Raw genomic sequence first — 25,559 nt, 5'->3', positions numbered from 1 at the left:
ATTTGATATGAAAATAAATGAGATTTTATAATGCAAGTGTCTGTTTAGCAGCACTGTATTTCTAATCCTCAGAATATTTCTTTAAGATAAGTGGCTTCTCTGTTTCACAGATGAGATAACTAAAGTTTTAGCGGGTTGTCATTTGCCCAAGGTTATTCATTTGGTAAATGGTGGAACCGTGAGCTGACTTCAAAATGTAGCATAAGCCTGTTTCAGTCAAAATACCCTCTATTTTTGCTTTGCATCACTGGATAAAGTCTTTAAATTTTCCAGTTTATAGCTTCTCTTTTTGGAGGTAGTGCATTCCATGTCTTAAAAGTAATGTGCTCTTGAATTGTTCTCAAATTAGATATTTTAAATCATTTTATTTATTTATTTATTTATGGCTGTGCTGGTTTTTGTTGCTGTGCTGGCTTTTCTCCAGTGTGGCGAGCAGTGGCCACTCTCTAGTTGTGATGTGTGGGCTTCTCATTGAGGAGGCTTCCCTGTTGGCTTCAGGCGTGTGGTCTCAGTAGTTGCCGCTCCCAGGCTTGAGAGCACGGCTCAGTGGTCGCGGTGCACAGACCTAGTTGCTCCGTGGCATGTGGGATCTTCGTGGATCAGGGATCCAACCCACGTCTGCATCATTGGCCGGTGGATACTTTACCACTGAGCCACCAGGGAAACCCCTAGATTTTTTTTATTGTGGTAAAATACACATAGCATAAAACTGTTTTTAAGCGTATGTTTCAGTGGTATTAAATACATTCACATTGTTAGGCCATCGCCACTATCATCCATCCCTGTAACTCTTTTCATCTTATAAAACTGAAACTCTGTACCCGCTAAATGTCCCCCTCCTCTCCCCACAGCCCTTGGCAATAGTCATTATACTTTCTGTGTTTATGATTTCACTATTTGTATCTCATATAAATTGGATCATACAGTCTGTCTTTTATTTGACTTATCTCACTTATCTTTAATGTTCTTAAACGTTCATCCACATTGTAGCAGAATAATATATTTATACCACATTTTGCTTATCCATTTATTTGTTTATGGACACTTGGACTGCTATAGTGAATAGTGCTGCTCTGAACATGGGATTGTAAATATCTCTTTAAGACCTTGCTTTCAGACTTACAAAAGGGGAAGGAGTAGGGAGGGATAAATTAGCAGGCTGGGATTACATATAGACACTGCCATATATAAAATAGATAACCAACAAGACATACTGTATAGCACAGGGACCTATGCCCAGAATTTTGAGTTCCTTTGGATGTATGTCCAGAAGTGGAATTGCTGCATGATACAGTAATTCTATTTTAAATTTTTTGAGGAACTACCACACTGTTTTCCACAGTGGCGGTACCATTTTACACTTCCACCAACTGTACACAAGGGTTTCGGTTTTCTGTTGATCTTTGCCAACACTTGTGGGCTTTGGTTTCAGGGTAATGCTGGCCTCGTAGAACAAATGGGGAAGTGTTTCTTCCTTGTCAATTTTTTGGAAAAGTTTGAAAAGGAAGGTATTAGTTCTTCTTTAAATGTTTGGTAAAATGTACTGGTGAAGTCATAAGGTCCAGGGCTTTTATTTGTTGGGAGATTTTGATTACTGATCAGCCTCCTTACTAGTTATGCTGCTGCTGCTGCTGCTAAGTCGCTTCAGTCGTGTCCGACTCTGTGCAACCCCATAGACGGCAGCCCACCAGGCTCCCCCGTCCCTGGGATTCTCCAGGCAAGAACACTGGAGTGGGTTGCCATTTCCTTCTCCAATGCGTGAAAGTGAAATCGCTCAGTCGTGTCCGACCCTCATCGACCCCATGGACTGCAGCCTTCCAGGCTCCTCCGTCCATGGGATTTTCCAGGCAAGAGTACTGGAGTGGGGTGCCATTATAGGCCATAGTTATAGAAATAGAAAACAGATTTTCTATTTCTTTGTGATTTAGTGTTGATAGGTTTTGTGTTTTGAGGTACTTGTCCTTTTCATCTAGGTTATCCAAGTTGTACAGTTCATAATTTTCTCTTACAGTGTTTTTTGATTCTTTAGAATCAGTAGTAATGTCCCCATTTTAATTTCTGGATATAGTGATTTGAGCCTTCTCTTTTTTCTTAGTCTATCTAGCTGAAGTTTTGTCAATTTTGTTTATCTTTTCAGAGAGCCAGCTTTTAGTTTGATCAGTTTTCCTCTGTTGTTTTTCTGTTCTCTATTTCATTTCTCTTGGCTCTATTCTTCATTATTTCCTTCCTTCTGCTAGGTTTGGGTTTAGTTTATTACTGTCATTCTAGTTCCTGAAGTTTTAAAATTAGGTTGTTGATTTGAGATGTCTTTTTTTCCCCGCAAGTGTTTTAAAACTGTAAATTTCCCCTTGAGTGCTACTTTTGCTGCATCTCATGAGTTTAGCATGTTGTTTTCGTTTTCATTTGTCTCTAAGTATTTTCTAATTTCCCTGTGATTTCATCTTTGATTCATCAGTTTACAATTATGTTAATTTCCACAATTTCATACATTTTTCATTTTTCTGTTACTGATTTCTAAATTCATTGTGAAGTGATTAGAGAAGATACTTGGTGTGATACCTATCTTTTAAAATCTGTTGAGTCTCAATTTATGGCCTAACATGTGGTCTCTTCTGGAAAATGTTCCATGTGCTTGCACTCAAGAAAAATGTGTATTCTGCTGTTGTTGAGTAGAGTGTATGTTGAGTTCTGTATATGTCTGTTAGATCTAGTTGGTTTATTATGTTAAGTCTACTGAAATCTTCAACTATTAACTGTAGGACTATTTCTCTATTTCTTAGCTTTTGTTCCATATATCGTCATGACTTGTCATTAATACGTGTTTATAGTTGTTATATCTTCTTGCTGTATTGAACCTTTTATTAATATATAATTTCCTTTTTTGTTTCTTGTAACATTTTTTATTCAGTCTTATTTTTTTTTTTTAATTTTATTTTATTTTTAAACTTTACATAACTGTATTAGATTTGCCAAATATCAAAATGAATCCGCCACAGGTATACATGTGTTCCCCATCCTGAACCCTCCTCCCTCCTCCCTCCCCATTCCATCCCTCTGGGTCGTCCCAGTGCACCAGCCCCAAGCATCCAGTATCGTGCATCGAACCTGGACTGGCATCTCATTTCATACATGATATTTTACATGTTTCAATGCCATTCTCCCAAATCTTCCCACCCTCTCCCTCTCCCACAGAGTCCATAAGACTGTTCTATACATCAGTGTCTCTTTTGCTGTCTCGTACACAGGGTTATTGTTACCATCTTTCTAAATTCCATATATATGCGTTAGTATACTGTATTGGTGTTTTTCTTTCTGGCTTACTTCACTCTGTATAATAGGCTCCAGTTTCATCCACCTCATTAGAACTGATTCAAATGTATTCTTTTTAATGGCTGAATAATACTCCATTGTGTATATGTACCACAGCTTGCTTATCCATTCATCTGCTGATGGACATCTAGGTTGCTTCCATGTCCTGGCTATTATAAACAGTGCTGCGATGAACATTGGGGTACTCGTGTCTCTTTCCCTTCTGGTTTTCTCAGTGTGTATGCCCAGCAGTGGGATTGCTGGATCATAAGGCATGTCTATTTCCAGTTTTTTAAGGAATCTCCACACTGTTCTCCATAGTGGCTGTACTAGTTTGCATTCCCACCAACAGTGTAAGAGGGTTCCCTTTTCTCCACACCCTCTCCAGCATTTATTACTTGTAGACTTTTGGATCGCAGCCATTCTGACTGGTGTGAAATGGTACCTCATAGTGGTTTTGATTTGCATTTCTCTGATAATGAGTGATGTTGAGCATCTTTTCATGTGTTTGTTAGCCATCTGTATGTCTTCTTTGGAGAAATGTCTATTTAGTTCTTTGGCCCATTTTTTGATTGGGTCATTTATTTTTCTGGAGTTGAGCTGTAGGAGTTGCTTGTATATTCTCGAGATTAGTTGTTTGTCAGTTGCTTCATTTGCTATTATCTTCTCCCATTCTGAAGGCTGTCTTTTCACCTTGTTAATAGTTTCCTTTGATGTGCAGAAGCTTTTAAGGTTAATTAGGTCCCATTTGTTTATTTTTGCTTTTATTTCCAATATTCTGGGCGGTGGGTCATAGAGGATCCTGCTGTGATGTATGTCAGAGAGTGTTTTGCCTATGTTCTCCTCTAGGAGTTTTATAGTTTCTGGTCTTACGTTTAGATCTTTAATCCATTTTGAGTTTATTTTTGTGTATGGTGTTAGAAAGTGTTCTAGTTTCATTCTTTTACAAGTGGTTGACCAGAGTTCCCAGCACCACTTGTTAAAGAGATTGTCTTTAATCCATTGTATATTCTTGCCTCCTTTGTCGAAGATAAGGTGTCCATATGTGCGTGGATTTATCTCTGGGCTTTCTATTTTGTTCCATTGATCTATATTTCTGTCTTTGTGCCAGTACCATACTGTCTTGATAACTGTGGCTTTGTAGTAGAGCCTGAAGTCAGGTAGGTTGATTCCTCCAGTTCCATTCTTCTTTCTCAAGATCGCTTTGGCTATTCGAGGTTTTTTGTATTTCCATACAAATTGTGAAATTATTTGTTCTAGCTCTGTGAAGAATGCTGTTGGTAGCTTGATAGGGATTGCATTGAATCTATAGATTGCTTTGGGTAGTATACTCATTTTCACTATATTGATTCTTCCAATCCATGAACATGGTATATTTCTCCATCTGTTAGTGTCCTCTTTGATTTCTTTCACCAGTGTTTTATAGTTTTCTATATATAGGTCTTTAGATTCTTTAGGTAGATATATTCCTAAGTATTTTATTCTTTCCGTTGCAATGGTGAATGGAATTGTTTCCTTAATTTCTCTTTCTGTTTTCTCATTATTAGTGTATAGGAATGCAAGGGATTTCTGTGTGTTGATTTTATATCCTGCAACTTTACTATAGTCATTGATTAGTTCTAGTAATTTTCTGGTGGAGTCTTTAGGGTTTTCTATGTAGAGGATCATGTCATCTGCAAACAGTGAGAGCTTTACTTCTTCTTTTCCAATTTGGATTCCTTTTATTTCTTTTTCTGCTCTGATTGCTGTGGCCAAAACTTCCAAAACTATGTTGAATAGTAATGGTGAAAGTGGGCACCCTTGTCTTGTTCCTGACTTTAGAGGAAATGCTTTCAATTTTTCACCATTGAGGATAATGTTTGCTGTGGGTTTGTCATATATAGCTTTGATTATGTTGAGGTATGTTCCTTCTATTCCTGCTTTCTGGAGAGTTTTGATCATAAATGGATGTTGAATTTTGTCAAAGGCTTTCTCTGCATCTATTGAGATAATTATATGGTTTTTATTTTTCAATTTGTTAATGTGGTGTATTACATTGATTGATTTGCGGATATTGAAGAATCCTTGCATCCCTGGGATAAAGCCCACTTGGTCATGGTGTATGATCTTTTTAATGTGTTGTTGGATTCTGATTGCTAGAATTTTGTTAAGGATTTTTGCATCTATGTTCATCAGTGATATTGGCCTGTAGTTTTCTTTTTTTGTGGGATCTTTGTCAGGTTTTGGTATTAGGGTGATGGTGGCCTCATAGAATGAGTTTGGAAGTTTACCATCCTCTGCAATTTTCTGGAAGAGTTTGAGCAGGATAGGTGTTAGCTCTTCTCTAAATTTTTGGTAGAATTCAGCTGTGAAGCCGTCTGGACCTGGGCTTTTGTTTGCTGGAAGATTTTTGATTACAGTTTCAATTTCTGTGCTTGTGATGGGTCTGTTAAGATTTTCTATTTCTTCCTGATCGAGTTTTGGAAAGTTGTACTTTTCTAAGAATTTGTCCATTTCTTCCTCGTTGTCCATTTTATTGGCATATAATTGTTGATAGTAGTCTCTTATGATCCTTTGTATTTCTGTGTTGTCTGTTGTGATCTCTCCATTTTCATTTCTAATTTTATTGATTTGATTTTTCTCCCTTTGTTTCTTGATGAGTCTGGCTAATGGTTTGTCAATTTTATTTATCCTTTCAAAGAACCAGCTTTTGGTTTTGTTGATTTTTGCTATGGTCTCTTTTGTTTCTTTTGCATTTATTTCTGCTCTAATTTTTAAGATTTCTTTCCTTCTACTAACCCTGGGGTTCTTCATTTCTTCCTTTTCTAGTTGCTTTAGGTGTAGAGTTAGGTTATTTATTTGACTTTTTTCTTGTTTCTTGAGGTGTGCCTGTATTGCTATGAACTTTCCCCTTAGGACTGCTTTTACCGTGTCCCACAGGTTTTGGGTTGTTGTGTTTTCATTTTCATTCGTTTCTATGCAAATTTTGATTTCTTTTTTGATTTCTTCTGTGATTTGTTGGTTATTCAGCAGTGTGTTGTTCAGCCTCCATATGTTGGATTTTTTAATAGTTTTTCTCCTGTAATTGAGATCTAATCTTACTGCATTGTGGTCAGAAAAGATGCTTGGAATGATTTCTATTTTTTTGAATTTACCAAGGCTAGCTTTATGGCCCAGGATGTGATCTATCCTGGAGAAGGTTCCATGTGCACTTGAGAAGAAGGTGAAATTCATTGTTTTGGGATGAAATGTCCTATAGATATCAATTAGGTCTAACTGGTCTATTGTATCATTTAAAGTTTGTGTTTCCTTGTTAATTTTCTGTTTAGTTGATCTATCCATAGGTGTGAGTGGGGTATTAAAGTCTCCCACTATTATTGTGTTATTGTTAATTTCTTCTTTCATACTTGTTAGCATTTGTCTTACATACTGCGGTGCTCCCGTGTTGGGTGCATATATATTTATAATTGTTATATCTTCTTCTTGGATTGATCCTTTGATCATTATGTAGTGACCATCTTTGTCTCTTTTCACAGTCTTTGTTTTAAAGTCTATTTTATCTGATATGAGTATTGCTACTCCTGCTTTCTTTTGGTCCCTATTCGCATGGAAAATCTTTTTCAAGCCCTTCACTTTCAGTCTGTATGTGTCCCCTGTTTTGAGGTGGGTCTCTTGTAGACAACATATGCAGGAGTCTTGTTTTTGTATCCATTCAGCCAGTCTTTGTCTTTTGGTTGGGGCATTCAACCCATTTACGTTTAAGGTAATTACTGATAAGTATGACCCCGTTGCCATTTACTTTATTGTTTTGGGTTCGAATTTATACACAATTTTTGTGTTTCCTGTCTAGAGAATATTCTTTAGTATTTGTTGGAGAGCTGGTTTGGTGGTGCAGAATTCTCTCAGCTTTTGCTTGTCTGAAAAGCTTTTGATTTCTCCTTCATACTTGAATGAGATCCTTGCTGGGTACAATAATCTGGGCTGTAGGTTATTTTCTTTCATCATTTTAAGTATGTCTTGCCATTCCCTCCTGGCTTGAAGAGTTTCTATTGAAAGATCAGCTGTTATCCTTATGGGAATTCCCTTGTGTGTTATTTGTTGTTTTTCCCTTGCTGCTTTTAATATTTGTTCTTTGTGTTTGATCTTTGTTAATTTGATTAATATGTGTCTTGGGGTGTTTCGCCTTGGGTTTATCCTGTTTGGGACTCTCTGGGTTTCTTGGACTTGGGTGATTATTTCCTTCCCCATTTTAGGGAAGTTTTCAACTATTATCTCCTCAAGTATTTTCTCATGGTCTTTCTTTTTGTCTTCTTCTCCTGGGATCCCTATGATTCGAATGTTGTAGCGTTTAATATTGTCCTGGAGGTCTCTGAGATTGTCCTCATTTCTTTTGATTCGTTTTTCTTTTATCCTCTCTGATTCATTTATTTCTACCATTCTATCTTCTAATTCACTAATCCTGTCTTCTGCCTCTGTTATTCTACTATTTGTTGCCTCCAGAGTGTTTTTAATTTCACTTATTGCATTATTCATTATATATTGACTCTTTTTTATTTCTTCTAAGTCCTTGTTAAACCTTTCTTGCATCTTCTCAATCCTTGCCTCCAGGCTATTTATCTGTGATTCCATTTTAATTTCAAGATTTTGGATCAATTTCACTATCATTATTCGGAATTCTTTATCAGGTAGATTCCCTATCTCTTCCTCTTTTGTTTGGTTTGGTGGGCATTTATCCTGTTCCTTTATCTGCTGGCTATTCCTCTGTCTCTTCATCTTGTTTAAATTGCTGAGTTTGGGGTGTCCTTTCTGTATTCTGGCAGTTTGTGGAGTTCTCTTTATTGTGGCGTTTCCTCACTGTGTGTGGGTTTGTACAGGTGGCTTGTCAAGGTTTCCTGGTTAGGGAAGCTTGTGTCGATATTCTGGTGGATGGAACTGTATTTCTTCTCTCTGGAGTGTAATGAAATGTCCAGTAATGAGTTATGAGATGTCTATGGTTTTGGGGTGACTTTGGGCAGCCTGTATCTTGAAGCTCAGGGCTGTGTTCCTTTGTTGCTGGAGAATTTGCTTGTTATGTCTTTCCCTGGAACTTGTTGGCCCTTGTGTGGTGCTTGGTTTCAGTGTCGGTATGGAGGCGTTTGATGAGCTCCTGTCAATTAATGTTCCTTGGAGTCAGGAGTTCCCTGGAGTCAGGGTTTGGACTTAAGCCTCCTACTTCCAGTTATCGGTCTTAATTTTACAGTAGTTTCAAAACTTCTCCTTCTATACAGCACCACTGATAAAACATCTACGTTAAAGATGAAAAGTTTCTCTACTGTGAGGGTCACTCAGAGAGGTTCACAGCGTTACATGGAGAAGAGAAGTGGGAGGAGGGAGTTAGAGGTGACCCAAATGAGATGAGGTGGAATCAATAGTGGAGAGAGTGGGCTATCCAGTAGTCCCTTCCTTATGTACACTCCACAACTGGACCACTCAGAGATGTTCACGGAGTTATACAGGGAAGAGAAGAAGGAGGCAGGAGACAGAGGTGGCCAGAAGGATAAAAGGGGGAAATGAAAAGGAGGGAGACAGATCCAGCCAGTAATCAGTTCCCTAAGTGTTCTCCACCGTCTGGAACACACAGAAATTCACAGAGTTGGGTAGAGTAGAGAGGGGTTAGGGAGGAGATACAGGTGACCTGGTGGAGAAAATGGAGAGTCCAAAGGGAGAGAGAGCAGTCAAGCCAGTAATCTCGTACACTAGTGAAAAATGGGTCCTGAAGATTGGGTTCTTAAAGGTACAAAATTGGTAACAAATACATAAAAACAAAAATTAGAAATCTAGAGTAGAGTTTGGAATTTCAAAAATGCGATGTTAATGAAAAGAAGAAGGAAAAGAAAGAGAGAAAAAACGAACAAAGAAAAACAAACAAGGTCGTGAAAGTAATAAAGAAACTACAGGTACAAAATTGATAACTAATACCAAAAAGCAAAAATTAAAAATCTAGAGTAGAGTTTGGAATTTCAAAAATACAACGTTAAAAAAAAAAAAAAAGAAGAAGAAAAATAAAGAGAGAAAACAAACAAACCAACAAAAACAATGTCGCAAAAATTATAAAGAAAATACAGGTACAAAATTGATATCAAATACCAAAAAGCATAAATTAAAAATCTTGAGTAGAGTTTGGAATTGCAGATATATGATGTTATATAAAAGAAGAAGAGAAAGAAACAGAGAAAAAAAAAGTCACAGAAATTATGAAAAAAACTATAGGTACAAAATTGATAGCATATATCAAAAGACTAAAATTAAAAATCTAGAGTACAGTTTGGAATTTCAAAAATACAATGTTAAAGAAAAGAAGAAAAAGAAAAAAGAAAAAAAAAAACAAAAAAAAACCACGGTCAAAAAATTATAAAATATATATATGAAGTTTGCTGAAGAAGAAAAAAAAAAATAGGGTCTTTTTTTTTTTTTTTTTTGCAAAGTAATAGTTATAAAAGTGAAAATTAAAGGACAATAGAGGACTTAAAAATTTTTTTCCTTTTTTAATTAAAAAAAAAAAAAGAAAGATTGATCGTAAAAATAGTAAAAATATATCTAGGTCTTTCTCTGGTTTTGTTGTGAGTATTGTGGGTTCAGTTCATTTTTGGCAGTTCCTTAGTCCGACTTATATTTCTCAAGATCTATAGGCCCCTTCCTATGTAATCCGTAGTAACCACAGGGTTTTAATCTATGGCCTGTAGCTTCCAAGGCGTTTCCCTCTGTTACAGCTTCTTCTGTTTGCTGGTCTCTTCAGTGTCTGGTTCCCGCCCTGACACAAAGGGGATGGTTGAGGACACTATTTTTTTTTTTTTTTTTTTAAATTTAGGCTCACTTGTTCAGCCGCGCTGTGGGGAGGGAGGGAGGGATGCTGCAGACAGATAACCCTGGCGTGCGCTCGCAGTGCCTCAGCCACACTGGGTCTGCCCCCGCTCACGGCGCGTGTAGCCTCCCTGCCCTCACTGCTCGGGCTCTAGGTTGTTCCACCGGGAACAATCAGAGGCCGGCCCTGGGCTGAGCTCCCAGGTCCAAGCCGCTCAGGTTCAGGCACTCGGGTAGTCCTCAGAGGCGCAGACTCGGTTGGGCCTGCGTTTTGTGCTCTTCCCAGATCCGAGCAGCTCAGGTGATGTGTTTGGCGGGCGCCAATGCTGCGACTTATCGCCTCCCCGCCACTCGGTTATCTGGGTGTAAAACCGGCGCACCTTCTCAGGCAGATGTTGACCGTCCAGACCCCCAAGAAGTTTTAGTTAGCAAAGAAGCCTGCTTACAGTTTTATAGATAGTGTCTCTCTGGGGCTGCGATTGCCCCCTTCCAGCTCTGGCTGCCTGTCACCGGAGGGGGAAGGTCTGCAGCCGGCTATCTCTGCTCAGTCCTTTGTTCCGTGCGCGAGCCTGGCGGTGTCTTAGGTTAGGGCTGGCTTTTCGCGTGGTAGATATCCCACAGTCTGGTTTGCTAGCCCAAATTATTTCGCTCAGATAGCGCTCAGGACATTCGGGCGGATTCTTACTCTAAGGGACACAGCCCGCGCCGCGCTTCCCTGCCCAGCCCCCGCTTGCTAATGCCGTGTGCTGGCGTTTGTGCTGCTTCTCCGCTGGGGGAGTTACCGTAGGGCTCACAATCCGCGATTTTTAATTGTTTATTTTTTTTTTTTCCCCTCCCTTTTATGTTGCCCTCTGTGCTTCCAAAGCTCGGCACAGATTCGGCAGTGAGAGGGTTTCCTGGTGTTTGGAAACTTCTCTCTTTTTAAGACTCCCTTCCCGGGACGGAACTCCGTCCCTCCCTCTTTTGTCTCTTTTTTTGTTTTTTATATTTTTTCCTACCTCCTTTCGAAGAGTTGGGCTGCTTTTCTGGGTGCCTGATGTCCTCTGCCGGCATTCAGAAGTTGTTTTGTGGAATTTACTCGACGTTTAAATGCTCTTTTGATGAATTTGTGGGGGAGAAAGTGTTCTCCCCGTCCTACTCCTCCGCCATCTTGGCTCCTCCTCCTTCAGTCTTATTTTTGTCTAAAACTAGTGTAGCCATTTTTGCTGTCTTTTGGTTACTATTTGCATGAAATCTTTTTTCAGTCTTTTCTATTTAAACTATTTTGTGCCTTTGGATTGCAAACGAGGCTTGTGTAGACAGCATGTAATTGGATCATGTGTTTTTATTTATTTTGCCAAAATTGGAGCGTTTAATCCATTGACATTTGGTGTTACAAACCAAAATTACAGTAATGGTAGCTTTTTACATTAATAACTTGTTAAAAATTCATCTCTCAGATACAAAAAAGTAGTTACAAACTGCTGTTACAGTAATACTAGCTTTTGTCATTATCCATGTATATTACTTTCATATTCATGTGGCTTTTAGTTACTGTCTAGTATTCCTTCATTTCTTTCATCTATAGGACTTCCTTGAATTGCAGGCCAGGTCTAGTGATCTTGAACTCCATCAGCTTTTGCTTATCTGGGAATATCTTCTCTCTCACTTTTGAAGGACAGTTTTGCTAAATATAGATTCTTGGTTGACAGATTTTGTCTTTTAGTACTTTGAACATATCTGCCCATTATCTTTTGGCCTCCAGAGTTTCTGATGTGAAATCCACTGATAAATTTACTGAGGATCACTTGTATGTGATGATTCACTTCTCTTGTTTCCAAAATTCTTTCTTTATCTTTTTGGAAGTTTGACTGTAATATGTCTCTTTGAGTTCATCTTTTTTGAAGCTCATTAGATGTTTATGTCTTTCATAAAATTTGGGAAGTTTTCAGCCATTATTTCTATGCACTTTTCTTTGTCTCTTACTCATCCAGGACTCCCATGATATGAATGTTGGCCTGTTTGATGTCCCACAGGTCCCTTAAGTGCTGTTTATGTATCTTCAATCTTTCTGTTCCTCAGGCCTGATAATTTTCTTTAATTTCAAGTTTGCTGAGTCTTTTTTCTACCTGTCCAGGTCTGCCTTCAAACCTCTCTAATGAATTCTCAATTTCAGTTATTATACTTTTCAGTTCCAGAATCTCTTTATGATTGCTTCTTAGGTTTTCTGTTGCTCTACTGATAGTTCCATTTTGTTAACATGAATGACTGTACACATCTTCCTTTAGTTCTTTGAGTATCTTTAAGACAATTGTTTTAAAATCTTTGAAAGAGAGCTAATGGAATTTATCCCAAACAGACAGTTTCTGATGATTTATTTTTCCCCTTGAATAGCCCATACTTTCCTATTTCTTTGTATGCCTTGTGATTTTTTTGGTTATTGAATACTAGACATTTGAATCTAGTAATGTGATAACCCTAGAAACCAGATCTTCCCTATTCCTTAAGATTTGTTGTTTTTTGTTATTACTTGGCCTTTTGTTGTTGTAGGCTGTCTCTACACTGAAGGTCACCCTGAGGTATAAACCTAAGGTCTCAAGTTTTTTTCTGAGCCTTTTCCTGGGCATGCATGGTCACTTTATAATTTTCTGTGCATATGCAGTTGTTTTTTAGTGCCTTAGTCTTTAGTATTTTGCTTGTAAAGGGGGATAAAGAAAATGAAGGGGTGAAGGGCACCAGCCTTGAAAATCTGGAATTGACTTCAGATGAGAGGGAGGGACTTGAAACAACGGGAGAAGGTGGAATAGCAATGGAGGCCAACCCCTTGTCTGCAGTTCTGTGATCAGAAGTAGCAGACAGCAATCAGAGGGGAGATCCCTCATTTCTGAGGACAGAGTCCTTTTTGCCTGCTGTGGCTCCTGGAAACTCTGCAAGCTGCTTTGGGACAGCTGCTTACCGCTTGGCTGAGGGTGGGCAGCTGCTACTGTACAAAGAGCTGAAGTTGACCAAAATTAATCGTAACTTACTGACTTAGTCCTCTTCTGGAAGTTGTAAGCCTTCAGCAGACTTCACAGAGTTCCACAGTAGTTACATCAGGCGGATTCTGCTGGTGCAGTTGTTGTCCATGTGGGAGACAGATTCCTTGTGCTTCTGCTCTACCATCATACCATAATTTTCCAATTAGATTTTAAAAGAGTTCCTTCACTGATATAAAATAATTTGCTGAGATGGTTAACATAACATTTAGTGTAAAAATACAAAGTCACTTGCTGTTTTTTCAGCAGTGATTTATATGGTCATATTACATATATAGGTAAACTATAATTTCTAGTAATTTTTGAGAGGTTGTTTTTTAATGTGTGTTCTGTTATTTCTTTCAATCTCAGCAAACTGGACAGTGGCATTTGAGTAGTTTTTGAAAAATGTGTGAAGTTTAGTGGACTGTATCTACCTTCTGCCTTCTCCCCGTCCTTTACAAAAGAATAAATGGGATGTTTCAGAAGAGAGCTGTATTAAACGAAGAGTGTCGCAAATGGCTTCAGAAGCTGTGAATGCAAAACAGGCTAGGAATCGCTTCACAAAGGGGAAAAGACAACAGCAAATAAAGAACAGATCTTCACTTGGTGATGGTGATGGAGAAGACTCCTTTCTCTTTGAAGCAAATGAAGCTTGGAAAGATTTTCATGGTTCTCTTCTTCAGTTTTATGAAAATGGAGAACTCTGTGATGTCACACTGAAGGTCAGACTGCCTTTTTTTCTTTATTTTTTTCAATCTCTTCAGTGTATTGTGTAAAATCATGGTTTCTGTAACCACACAAGGCAAATTTTTGGTGCTGTACTTAAAATCAGAATGGTTTTATTTTCAATCCTTTATTCTGTTGAAGGGGAAGGGTAAGTAAAGGGAACTTAACATAAGAAAAGTTACTGTACTAGTTAAATGTTGATATTCACTGTTGCTTAGTTTCACTTCTGAAAGTTCTGGAGCCCTAAAACAAATAGTTATTATTTGTGAAATGAATAAATTACTGCTGACCTGATAAGCTTTTAACTTAAAAATCTTGATGTATTCACTTACTCTTGATGTTGTTTAGAAGTTGGGATTTTTATTGTGTATGTAGCTGCACTAGTGTTTTATTGTATGTTCCTATTCTGGTGCAAGCATACCTCTCTTTTTTTGCATTTTGCTTTATTGCATTTTACAGATAATGCATTTTTGTTTGGATTTTTGTTTTGTTTTTTACACATTTGTTTTTTACACATTGAAGGTTTGTGGCAGATGATAGCATTTTTGAGTCTTTTAAACATAATTTCTCTATGCAGTGGCAAACAAAAAAAAATCATTTGATATGCTTTATTTTGGTGGTCTAGAACTGAACCTGCAATATCTCCGAGATATGCCTATAATTTAATCTCTGTTTCAATATTATGAAACAGAGATTAAAGTTTTAAGTTTTTAAGTGAGATTGTTTTTTAAATGAGATTGTTTATTTATACCTGATAGTGAACTAGATTTGGATGAAAAAGACTTCAGTAAACTGTGTCAAAGGTTATGTTGCTCTGCCACCAAAGACAGTTTTAGTAAAATTGGAAAATTGATAGAGCAGTGTGAAAGAGCCTGTAGTCTGATTGTTTCTCATTGCTCATTTAAAGTACTTACTTACTACTATTCTTATCTCTCATCGTGATATTAAGCTTTTTTGAGGATTTGTGTGCATCCATGCAGAATTTTTTAACGTGAGATTTGCCACTTTGGGATCTCTTAGATTCTGCTTTCTGCTCCTAATCAGTCAGGTCTTAGAGCTCAGAGTTATGGGGATTGAGGACATCCTTGGAGAATCGGATCAGGGGACATTCAGCAAAAGTCTGTAAACTGAATGCATAAATTCTGAGTTTCAGGTTCAGAATGTCCAGGAGTATAGAGTTATACTGTAAATAAATGACCTATATTCTCTTTAATTCTTAAACTTTTGGTGTCTTTACATATTTCTAGGTCCTAAGATATTGAGAAGAAGACCATTAAATAATTTTACTGACTGTATATGAAATTTAGCCTTGTATACATTTTAATGAAGGAACACCTAAACTCTTTGATTTGTACAGTATATTATGTTCAGTCTAATTTCTATTGTTCTAATTTTCAACCATACTGTGAAATTCAGTGACCCACACTAGCTTGGGCAAAAATAAAAATGTAAAATAGATTATTTGAATTTAATAAATTATCAGTTCAGTGTATCAGTATAAGCTGGAAAATAAATATTATTGACTGTATCAGTATATAATTTTTAATAACTACTGCATATAAACTTTCTTAAGTGAGAAGTATGGATACAGCCATTTTAGGGCAAGCGATAACTAACCTCATAACTTTTCTTTGTTTTACTGCTTGACTTCAGCAATAGGTTGAAAGGAAAACTTGAGAAGAATCTATAGGGGAAGTTCTAAAATGCTACATTTGAAGCAGTGACAGAGGTCATTTAGGAATGAGAAACTTCATAATTTTATGATTTTAATTTTTCAACTGTAAAATTACGATTAGATTTTTGTGAGGAATAAGTGAGTTAACATGTGAAGCCCTTAGAACAGTGCTTAATACATTAAATAATAAGTAATCAATTCTTAGGATCATTATGTATACTACTGTTATTGTTCCAAAGAGATCAGATAATGCTGCTATGGTATATTCTGTTCCTGTCATTAGGAGGAATTACAGTCTTTTAGTATATCTGTTATTGGATTTATTTCTTAATTCTAATTCAATATTTCTTAAACTTTCAGAATTTAACTATCATATAATAAAACAGCTAAACCCAGTAGGATTATGGGTAGTTTATAATGCTTTGTTCAATATAAACTTCACTTTTTACATTCATATAACCTTGAGGATTATGCTTTGATATATTCATCTCCTTTTTTCTATTCGCATGCTTCCTTGATCATTATTGCTTTTAGGACAAACATTTCAGAAAGGCAGTTATCAACATTTGTTTTATTATTCATATGTAAGGCCATTAGTGTGTTTTTAAATTCCAAAGTGAGCACCTAAATTGGAAACAAGTAAGTTCATTTAACAGATTATGTACTAAGGTCTTACCACAGTACACAGAGAGTATAAATAAATCTGAATAATATGCTATACTTGTATTGAGGGAGTTTAAGGTTTAGCTGGAGATAGACACATATACAGCTAACTAAAATACAATTTAGTACCTGTCATTTTATGACATTTTTATGGAAGCAAAAGACAGGATCTATTAATTATATCTGAGAGGTGATTGGAAAGGCTTCACATAGGAGATTATATATTATCTTAAGGTCATACCAGGTTTACCAGAAAGGTAAAATTTATTTATATATTATGTTTATTAGTGAAAATATTTTTAAACAACATATCTCTTGGTAACACTAAAATTATAAATGAGGGAAGATTCTTAAGGGCAACAGTTTGGTTGGGGAACAGACAAAGGGAAATTGTCTCAAAAGGGGTATTGCATAGCACTCATAATACTTAGATTATGTGTTACAAATCAACAAGAATAGCATCTGCAAAGATGCTTTTTTTTATGCTTTATTTAGTCTGAGGAATGTCATTGTCCTTTTAATTTTTTTTCATTGTCCTTTTTAAAGATCGTAGTTAATTTACCTGAAGAGATTAATAGAGATTATTAAAGGAGGACAACCCGTTCCATCATCTCTTGATGCCACCACTGAGATATGTTTCATTCATATTATTTAGCTTCTTATTTTGAAACTGCATGTTTCTGTGATGATTAAAAATTTTTTTTAAATATTTATTTATTTGGCTTCACTGGGTCCTAGTTGTGGCATGGGAGATCCAGTTCCCCAACCAGGGACTGAACCCAGATCCTTGCATTGGGAACACCAAGTCTTAGCCACTGGACCACCAGGGAAGTTCCTATGATTTTTTTTTTTAATAAGTATTTATAGGATTCTAATGAACATGTTCAAGACTCTTAAGTGTTATAATTATTTGCCATCAAACTTTCAGCTGATCAGGTAAGAATAGTGCTCTGAAAGATTGCAGAGAAACAAAATATTTGAGCTCCATTAGAGTAGTGATGGAGAAGGCAATGGCACCCCACTCCAGTACTCTTGCCTGAATCCCATGGATGGAGGAGCCTGGAAGGCTGCAGTCCATGGGGTCGCTGAGGGTTGGACACGACTGAGCGACTTCACTTTCCCTTTTCACTTTCATGCATTGGAGAAGGAAATGGCAACCCCCTCCAGTGTTCTTGCCTGGAGAATCCCAGGGACGGGGGAGCCTGGTGGGCTGCCATCTATGGGGTCGCACAGAGTCGGACACGACTTAAGTGACTTAGAAGTAGAGTAGTGTACTTCCAAGAGGTAAAAATGATAAAAGTTATTATCCTTATAAATGTAACAGTTCCTGACTGGAGAGAAGACATAACCTAATAAAATAAATGATAAAGGAGAAAGTGATTTTATATTTAACACTTAAGTATTCTATGTTAACTCTAATAAAATGATGATCACTTCTACTTTTGTCCGTTCAACTAATAAGTCAATATTTTTATTTTTTTTATGTTGCTCAGAAGAAGGGATATTTGAGTATTTATATCCATAGATCTTTGTTTATTTGATCACCAAAATGCTACCTAAATTTTATTATTTTCATTGTGCAAGTTTTTTAAGTAAATGTGAGATAACACTTGGAGAAGGAAATGGTAACCCACTCCAGTGTTCTTGCCTGGAGAATCCCAGGGACGGGGGAGCCTGGTGGGCTGCCGTCTATGGGGTCGCACAGAGTCGGACACGACTGAAGTGACTTAGCAGCAGCAGCAGCAGAGATAACACTGTAGAACAGTCTATGTAGCTGGACATTGTGATACGGTAATTCACTGCAAGTCAAAACATTTTCTTGAGTCTTAAACATTTAACCCCTTCTTGACTTTGACAGTTAAACATATTTTTGGCTACTCAGGCTGATTAAAATTGGTGGATTATTGAAAAAACTGGGTAATTGAGCTAAAAAGGCAAAATTACTACATGGGATTAAACTGAAAAATTAAAATACAGCTTATAAATGGATGTAAAAGGAGACTTGGGTATATATGCTTTTTCTCTCCTGCTTTGTGTCTTAGGGACTTTTATTTCAATGTCTTCAGACATTTAGTTTGAGTTACTGTTAAGTGGCATAACTGTAAACATTTCAACTTAATGTATACTTTAGTTTTTGTTTTAATGGTTTTTTAAAAATTTAGTATGTTTTCAACAATTCATGTTAATGGAATTATACAATTAATACTTAGAAATGAAGTAAATACGTAAGAACAACAGTTTGTAAAAGAATAGTTCACAGGATATCCAAGTTTTTTAAAAGTACTACAAATGTAAAAATTAAATGAATTGAAAAATTATTCAGTTATTGGGGCTTCCTGCATGGCTCGGTGGTAAAGAACATGCCTGCCAGTGCAAGAGACACAGATTAGATCCTGATCAGGAAGATACTCTGAAGGAGGAAATGGCAACCCACTCCAGTACTCTTGCCTGGAGAATCTCATGGACAGAGGAGCCTGGCGGACTACAGTCCATGGGGTCACAAAGAGTCAGATGTGGCTGAGCAACTCAAAGGGCATTTATAAGCAAAACCATTTTATATCTTGTAACATTCCTTAGGCCTTTTCTTTTGAAGTTCTTATTTTAAAATCAGTTCTCAGATAATGAAACACAACTATATTACATAATCACAATGTTACATGGAAACAGGATAATTGCTAAAACACCACCATCTTATTACTTATTGATTAATATACAGTGCTGGCAAAACTGAGTACCTACTATGTTAAAAAGAAGATAAAAGTAAGAGGTGCAAACTTATGTATGGAATAAGTACAAGGAAATGTTGTACAACATGGGGAATATAGCCAATATTTTATAATAACTGTAAGTAGAATATTACAGAGGATGAGATGGTTGGATGGTGTCACCAACTCGGTGGACATGAGTTTGTGCAAGCTCTGGGAGTTGATGATGGACAGGAAAGCGTGGCATGCTGCAGTCCATGGGGTCACAAAGAGTCGGACACAATTGAGTGACTTAACTGAAGTAGAATATAACCTTTAAAAATTGTGAATCATAATATTGCACACCTGTAACGTACAGCAACTATACTTTAGTAAAAAAGATATGTCCTCTCGGTATCAAGAACTTCCAGATGGAAATACATTTGTGAAAACATAAAGCTGTTGAGTACTAAAAGGAATACCTGGAGTATGTATGGAATATTAGAATGATTCCCACTTAAGCATATCACCTAATGCAGAAGTCATAAAGAGAAAGGCTGGTTGATAATAAAAATCCATGGGGGATGAATTTAAAACACACTTAGAAAAGAAGTTTTGAAATATATATATGACAGATGACTAACATTCCGAAAGTCTGAGGCATTCTTACAAATAAAAAAATTCATAGAAAAGAGTTCATAGAAGACATAAAAGTAGTCCAAAATTTATGAATGAATTAATCATATTAGTAAAAGATAAAACTAAAACAGTGAGAGACTTCATTCATTGAATTGGCAAATATTTAACAAGTTAACACTTAGAATATGGCACAAGTATTGCAAGATCAGAAATGGACAATTTAGCAATATGTATCCAAACTGTACTTATCCTTTGAAGCAGCATTACTGTTTTATGTAGGAAATTATTAATAGAGAGTGGATACAAAGATCTCTTACAACAAAGTCCACTACTGTGTTTATAATGGCAATTACAGGAAGCAGTCTAATTTTTCAGCAATTAAAGCAGTGATGTTTCAATGTTTTTTATTACATTTCTATAAAATATCATTTCAAAATGATTTAAATAGGAAATGAAAAAACTTCAATTAAGCTCATAATAAATACTACTACATATTGATTTGTTTACTCTGCTTCAGGTTTCTCAGTGATAAATTGTGGATAATGATAGTATCTACTCATAGGACCTGGGACAATTAAGTGAATTAATATATGAAAAACAATGAGTAGTGCCTGACACAATAACTGTAGTTAGCAATACTGTGTTGTATATTTGAAAATAGATACGAGAGTAGATCTTAAAAGCTCTCATCAGAAAGAAAAAAAAAATGTATAATTAGGTGATAGTTACTAAAACTGTGGTAATAATTTCACTCTGTGTGTGTGTGTGTGTGTGTGTGTGTGTGTATATCTCAAATCATAATGTTGGCTACCTTAAACTTATACCGTCTTAGATGTCAGTAAAATTGGAAAAAAAGTTTTAAAATAAGAAGGGACTCATAGACCCTAAGGAAAACATAGTGCCTGATACATAGTAAGTTCTGGGTGATGTTTGCTGTTATTCATTAATTCACAAAATGCTTCTGAAATGTGAGATAATATAGAAAAATCTAGTTTTATGATATGCACATTATAGATACATATATAAAAGATTTGATTCTAATTTGGAAGAAGAAAATTGACTGACTTTTAAAAATTAGCCTAGGTTGACAGTAAGTGACCAAAAGATTACATTGTTAAATGCACTAAAATTGTCTGGAGGTTTTGTCCCTTCTACAGCATATCCTCTGTGCCGATCTCAGGTTTATCTTGATATTAAACTAAGTCTGCTTTTGTTTTTCTTTTGAACAGGTTGGCTCAAAGCTAATCTCCTGTCACAAACTGGCATTGGCTTGTGTTATTCCCTACTTCAAAGCCATGTTTCTCTCTGAAATGGCTGAAGCCAAGCAAACACTGATTGAAATAAGAGATTTTGATGGTGATGCAATAGAAGACTTGGTAAAGTTTGTCTATTCTTCACGGCTCACTTTGACGGTTGACAATGTCCAGCCTCTCTTATATGCAGCCTGTATTCTACAGGTTGAACTGGTGGCTAGAGCTTGTTGTGAATACATGAAGTTACATTTTCATCCGTCCAACTGTCTGGCGGTAAGAGCCTTTGCAGAAAGTCACAATCGAATAGACCTAATGGACATGGCGGATCAGTATGCCTGTGAGCATTTTACTGAAGTGGTGGAGTGTGAAGACTTCGTAAGCGTGTCACCTCAGCATCTCCATAAGCTTTTGTCCTCCAGTGACCTAAACATTGAGAATGAAAAGCAGGTCTATAGTGCTGCCATCAAGTGGCTTCTTGCCAATCCTCAACATCATCCCCAGTGGCTGGATGAAACACTTGCACAGGTGAGGACAAATAAGATTGTATATAGAAAGGAAATGATAGGGAAACAAATCAGCATGTTCCATTTGCCATAAAAGGTGGGGATTATCGATTGATGTAATATAATGTGAAAGTAGCTTTTGACTCTCCTGTACCATTTAAGGATAAGTCTGAATGTGTGATATTTGAATTAGAAATGTCACTACCTGCTTTTTAACCTGAATATTTACAAAGCCCCTTTGAGATAGTAGTAATGAATATTTTATTTATGCTGAAGTGTTCTGAGGAAACAGCTCTAAATTAATTTTTAACTATTGTTTTATAATATAAAGTTTCTAAACCTACTAAACTGCTTTGCTAATGAAAGTTTGTTTGTTCCTAGTGCATATAGGTTTGTTCTCAAAAGAATTATAAGGCATCACTTTGTTTTCTTCCCTCACCATTTTGTAGCTTCAAAAATATCTTTTTGTTTACTTTTCCTATCAATAGGAGTTTCTTAGGGAGATGACAAATAGGCCTTAGAATTACCTTGACAATAAGTTGGTCTACAAAACCAAAAAGTTTTATTATCTTGTACCTGTATCATATATTTGTGTGTGTGCCTTTAACTCAAAATCACATTATGGGGTTTGATCATCCCTTTAATATACTAGGCAGTCAACGCATCTTTAAGAGAAGAATGGTGAGTGCCTCTACTGAAAGAAGGGGATTATCCCTGAGTATAACCTTCCAAGTTGAAGGAAACAACACCCGTTTGCTTCAGATATGAGCGTGTGTGTGTGTGTAAGAAATCACATTCCCGTATGTTTGGTCTTAGTATTAAAAGGCAAACAAACATAGCAGCACAATTGTGTTTTGATTGTACCTTTTCTTCAACAGCAAGGGGCCTTACGATTATGACAGTACCGTTTTTGGAAGTGAGTAAGGAGCTTGAATTAAGACAATTGAATTATTTTATCCAGTCTACTTAAATCTGTATTTAAAAGGGGAGAATGTAGTTAACATATAATCTGATTTCATTAGTGCAGACCAGTACTGGGAATTGCTTTAGAACTTGGCACAGTGAACTTCATTCACATGTTAGAAAGTAAATGAGATTTGAATAGAACGTTGCTACAGTGAAAGTAGAAAATGAGCTATCCACTTTCAACTTATATTTATATCTGCAACTATTCATGATCCTTAGGTTCGTTTGCCGCTGTTGCCAGTTGACTTTCTCATGGGTGTTGTGGCAAAAGAACAGATTGTGAAGCAAAATCTAAAATGTAGAGATTTATTAGATGAAGCAAGAAATTACCACCTTCACTTGAGTAGCAGAGCAGTACCTGACTTCGAGTACTCTATTCGGACTACCCCAAGGAAACATACTGCTGGTAATTAGATTACTCATTTTATCAACTCTGCTGGAAGGAGTTTTGTTCTTTTTGAGGGTTGTTCTATGAATGTCTAAACCTAATTGTAAGATTATTTAGTATCAATTGTCTTAAAGTAGTAATTGGCAAATAAGGTTATGTATGAATTTTTACTGTATATGACTTCAGATAGTTTTATTAATAAGCCAATTTTTTAAAAAGCCATAACAAGACATATACACTATGAGGAGTCTGCTGAAATATCTCTTTCTTGAACAGAGTCTTTTTTATTTCTTCTAAGCAGAATTAGTTCCTCTGTCGTTTTTGCTTAAATGACACTTGCTTTGCGCTTTTTTTCACTGTGTTGCACTGAAATTTATTTGACATGTTTTGAGCCTTTCAAAGACAGGTAAGTATCTTAATAGGTTTGTATCACAGGTACCAGGCATGGAGCTTGATACATGTTATATAGTTAAGTATTTGTTTTTTCATTTCACCACAGCAAAAAAGGTACTAAATACATCTAATGTTAGTATAACAGACTGTATTAGACTCTTAGAATATAAAGCTCTTATACTTGAGAGGCAAGTAGTTTTGCCTTTATTTGCCATAGTTTTCAGACTTTATGTTTTCCTGAGAAAGTAAGTCTGTGTTCACTTATGTTACTCTTCATGAAGAATATGTTTGTGGGACAAGGGGAAATAAATGTGGTCTATGAATTTAGGAATCAGTAGTCTGAACAGAGACTTCCTGTACATCTGCTGTGACCTAATGGGGTTATTAAATAAAGAGATTTGTGAAGTAACCTAAAAAAAAAAAGCAATACATATCATGAATAGTGGGATTTTATCTGAATAGTATGAAGAAAGTTTGAATGTGGTAGATCTGCCTATGAAGAAGTTGTTGTTCAGTCACTCAGTCGTGTCCGACTCTTTGTGACCCCATGGACTGCAGCACACCAGGCTTCCCTGTCCTTCACCATCTCTTGGAGCTTGCTCAAACTCATGTCCTTTGAGTCGGTAATGACATGCAACCATCTGATTCCAGCTTGTGCTCCATCCAGCCCAGCATTTCACATGATGTACTCTGCATATAAGTTTAATAAGCAGGGTGACAGTATACAGCCTTGACTTACTCCTTTTCCTATTTGGAACCAGTCTATAGTTCTCCTAAATAATTAGTATAACATAAAAAGGATGGCTTATTTATTTTCCCTCTTTATAGGTTGATATCAAGTATTAAATTTTTGAAGTGTAATTTTTTTTAGCTGTGAATCCTGTTTCAAGAGTTAAGGTGTTTAATTGTTCAGATTCAGATGTGAATTCAAAGACCTTGGCAGTCTATGTTATATGCCAAACGTATATTAGACCCTCATATCCATGATCTCTTACGTGATTGCAAGAACTTGGTGAAGGATATGATCCTTATTATGAGAAAGATGGTGTTACTTCGTCTTATGGATAAGGAAAAAAAAATTCAGGGTGAACAAATGCACAGGGCCACATGGAACAATGGAGAAAGAATTTGTGTCCTGATCTTACTTCATTTTAATTTTTTCCATTCCATGTCATATTCCTGGATGACCTATATAGCTGAAATATTAGGGTCCACTTAAACAAAATCTAATTGGTAGTTGGGATTATGTTCATGGATTGTAATTCCAACTGTGCCATTAAGCATCTGTAATTTGGGGCAGATTTCTTAATCTCTGAAGGCGTCAGTTTATAAATAATTTTGATTACATGATCTTTTAAAGTATCTTTCAACTTTAAATTTCTCCAACTTTAAAAATATTGAATTAGTTGAAAAGATGGCACAAGAAGTTCTGGTCACTCATTTTATGCAGTCATTTCAGCAAACATTTATTCAGTGTCTACTGTGTGCCAGGTTCTTGGTTAGACATTAGAAATGCAGACATAGGACTAACCTGGTACTGTCCAGGGGTTGAGAGTCTGCCAGCCAATGCAAAGGACACTGGCTCCATCTTCGGGCTGGGAAGATCCACATGCTGCAGGGCAGCTATGCCGAAGTACCACAACTTCTGAGGCCAAGCTCTAGAGCCCTTAAGCCACAACTGCTGAAGCTTACACGCCCTCAGTTCAGTTCAGTTCAGTCACTCAGTTGTGTCCGACTCTTTGCAACCCCATGAATCACAGCACACCAGGCCTCCCTGTCCATCACCAACTCCTGGAGTTCACTCAAACTCATGTCCATCAAGTCAGTGATGCCATCCAGCCATCTCATCCTCTGATGCCATCCAGCCACCTCATCCTCTGTTGTCCCCTTTTCCTCCTTCCCCCAATCCCTCCCAGCATCAGAGTCTTTTCCAGTGAGTCAACTCTTTGCATGAGGTGGCGAAAGTACTGGAGTTTCAGCTTTAGCATCATTCCTTCCAAAGAACACTCAGGGCTGATCTTCAGAATGTACTGGTTGGATCTCCTTGCAGTCCAAGGGACTCTCAAGAGTCTTCTCCAACACCACAGTTCAAAAGCATCAATTCTCTGGCGCTCAGCTTTCTTCACAGTCCAACTCTCACATCCATCCATGACCACTGGAAAAACCATAGCCTTGACTAGACAGACCTTTGTTGGCAAAGTAACGTCTCTGTTTTTGAATATGCTATCTAGGTTGGTCATAACTTTCCTTCCAAGGAGTAAGCATCTTTTAATTTCATGGCTGCAATCACCATCTGCAGTGATTTTGGAGCCCCCCTCAAAAAAGTCTGACACTGTTTCCACTGTTTCCCCATCTATTTGCCATGAAGTGATGGGACCAGATGCCATGATCTTCGTTTTCTGAATGTTGAGCTTTAAGCCAACTTTCTCACTCTCCTCTTTCACTTTCATCAAGAGGCTTTTGAGTTCCTCTTCACTTTCTGCCATAAGGGTGGTGTCATCTGCATATCTGAGGTTATTGATATTTCTGCCAGCTGTCTTGATTC

General features: G+C 36.9%; 1 protein-coding gene across 6 annotated transcripts in view; it reads left to right on the top strand.

Annotated features, from left to right (window-relative positions):
* KLHL8 (kelch like family member 8) overlaps positions 1 to 25,559 on the top strand; it is a 73,957-nt gene that overhangs the window by 27,022 nt on the left and 21,376 nt on the right. For 5 of the 6 annotated variants that reach the window (XR_008717259.1, XM_055589062.1, XM_055589059.1 and 2 more), the window contains exons 2-4: positions 13,494 to 13,846; positions 20,741 to 21,289; positions 22,453 to 22,639. Coding sequence is in view for 5 of the 6 variants with exons in the window: in XM_055589062.1 (XP_055445037.1) it covers positions 13,640 to 13,846; positions 20,741 to 21,289; positions 22,453 to 22,639 (943 nt within the window). In the remaining variant the exon portion in view is untranslated. The remainder of the gene's footprint in view (positions 1 to 13,493; positions 13,847 to 20,740; positions 21,290 to 22,452; positions 22,640 to 25,559) is intronic. The other variant, XM_055589063.1, reaches the window with a different exon arrangement.

The sequence above is a fragment of the Bubalus kerabau genome, chromosome 7, assembly GCF_029407905.1.
Source record: "Bubalus kerabau isolate K-KA32 ecotype Philippines breed swamp buffalo chromosome 7, PCC_UOA_SB_1v2, whole genome shotgun sequence".
Taxonomy (NCBI): domain Eukaryota; kingdom Metazoa; phylum Chordata; class Mammalia; order Artiodactyla; family Bovidae; genus Bubalus; species Bubalus kerabau.
The sequence above is the reverse complement of the archived record's forward strand: the minus strand, read 5'-3'. Positions and strand labels throughout refer to the sequence as shown.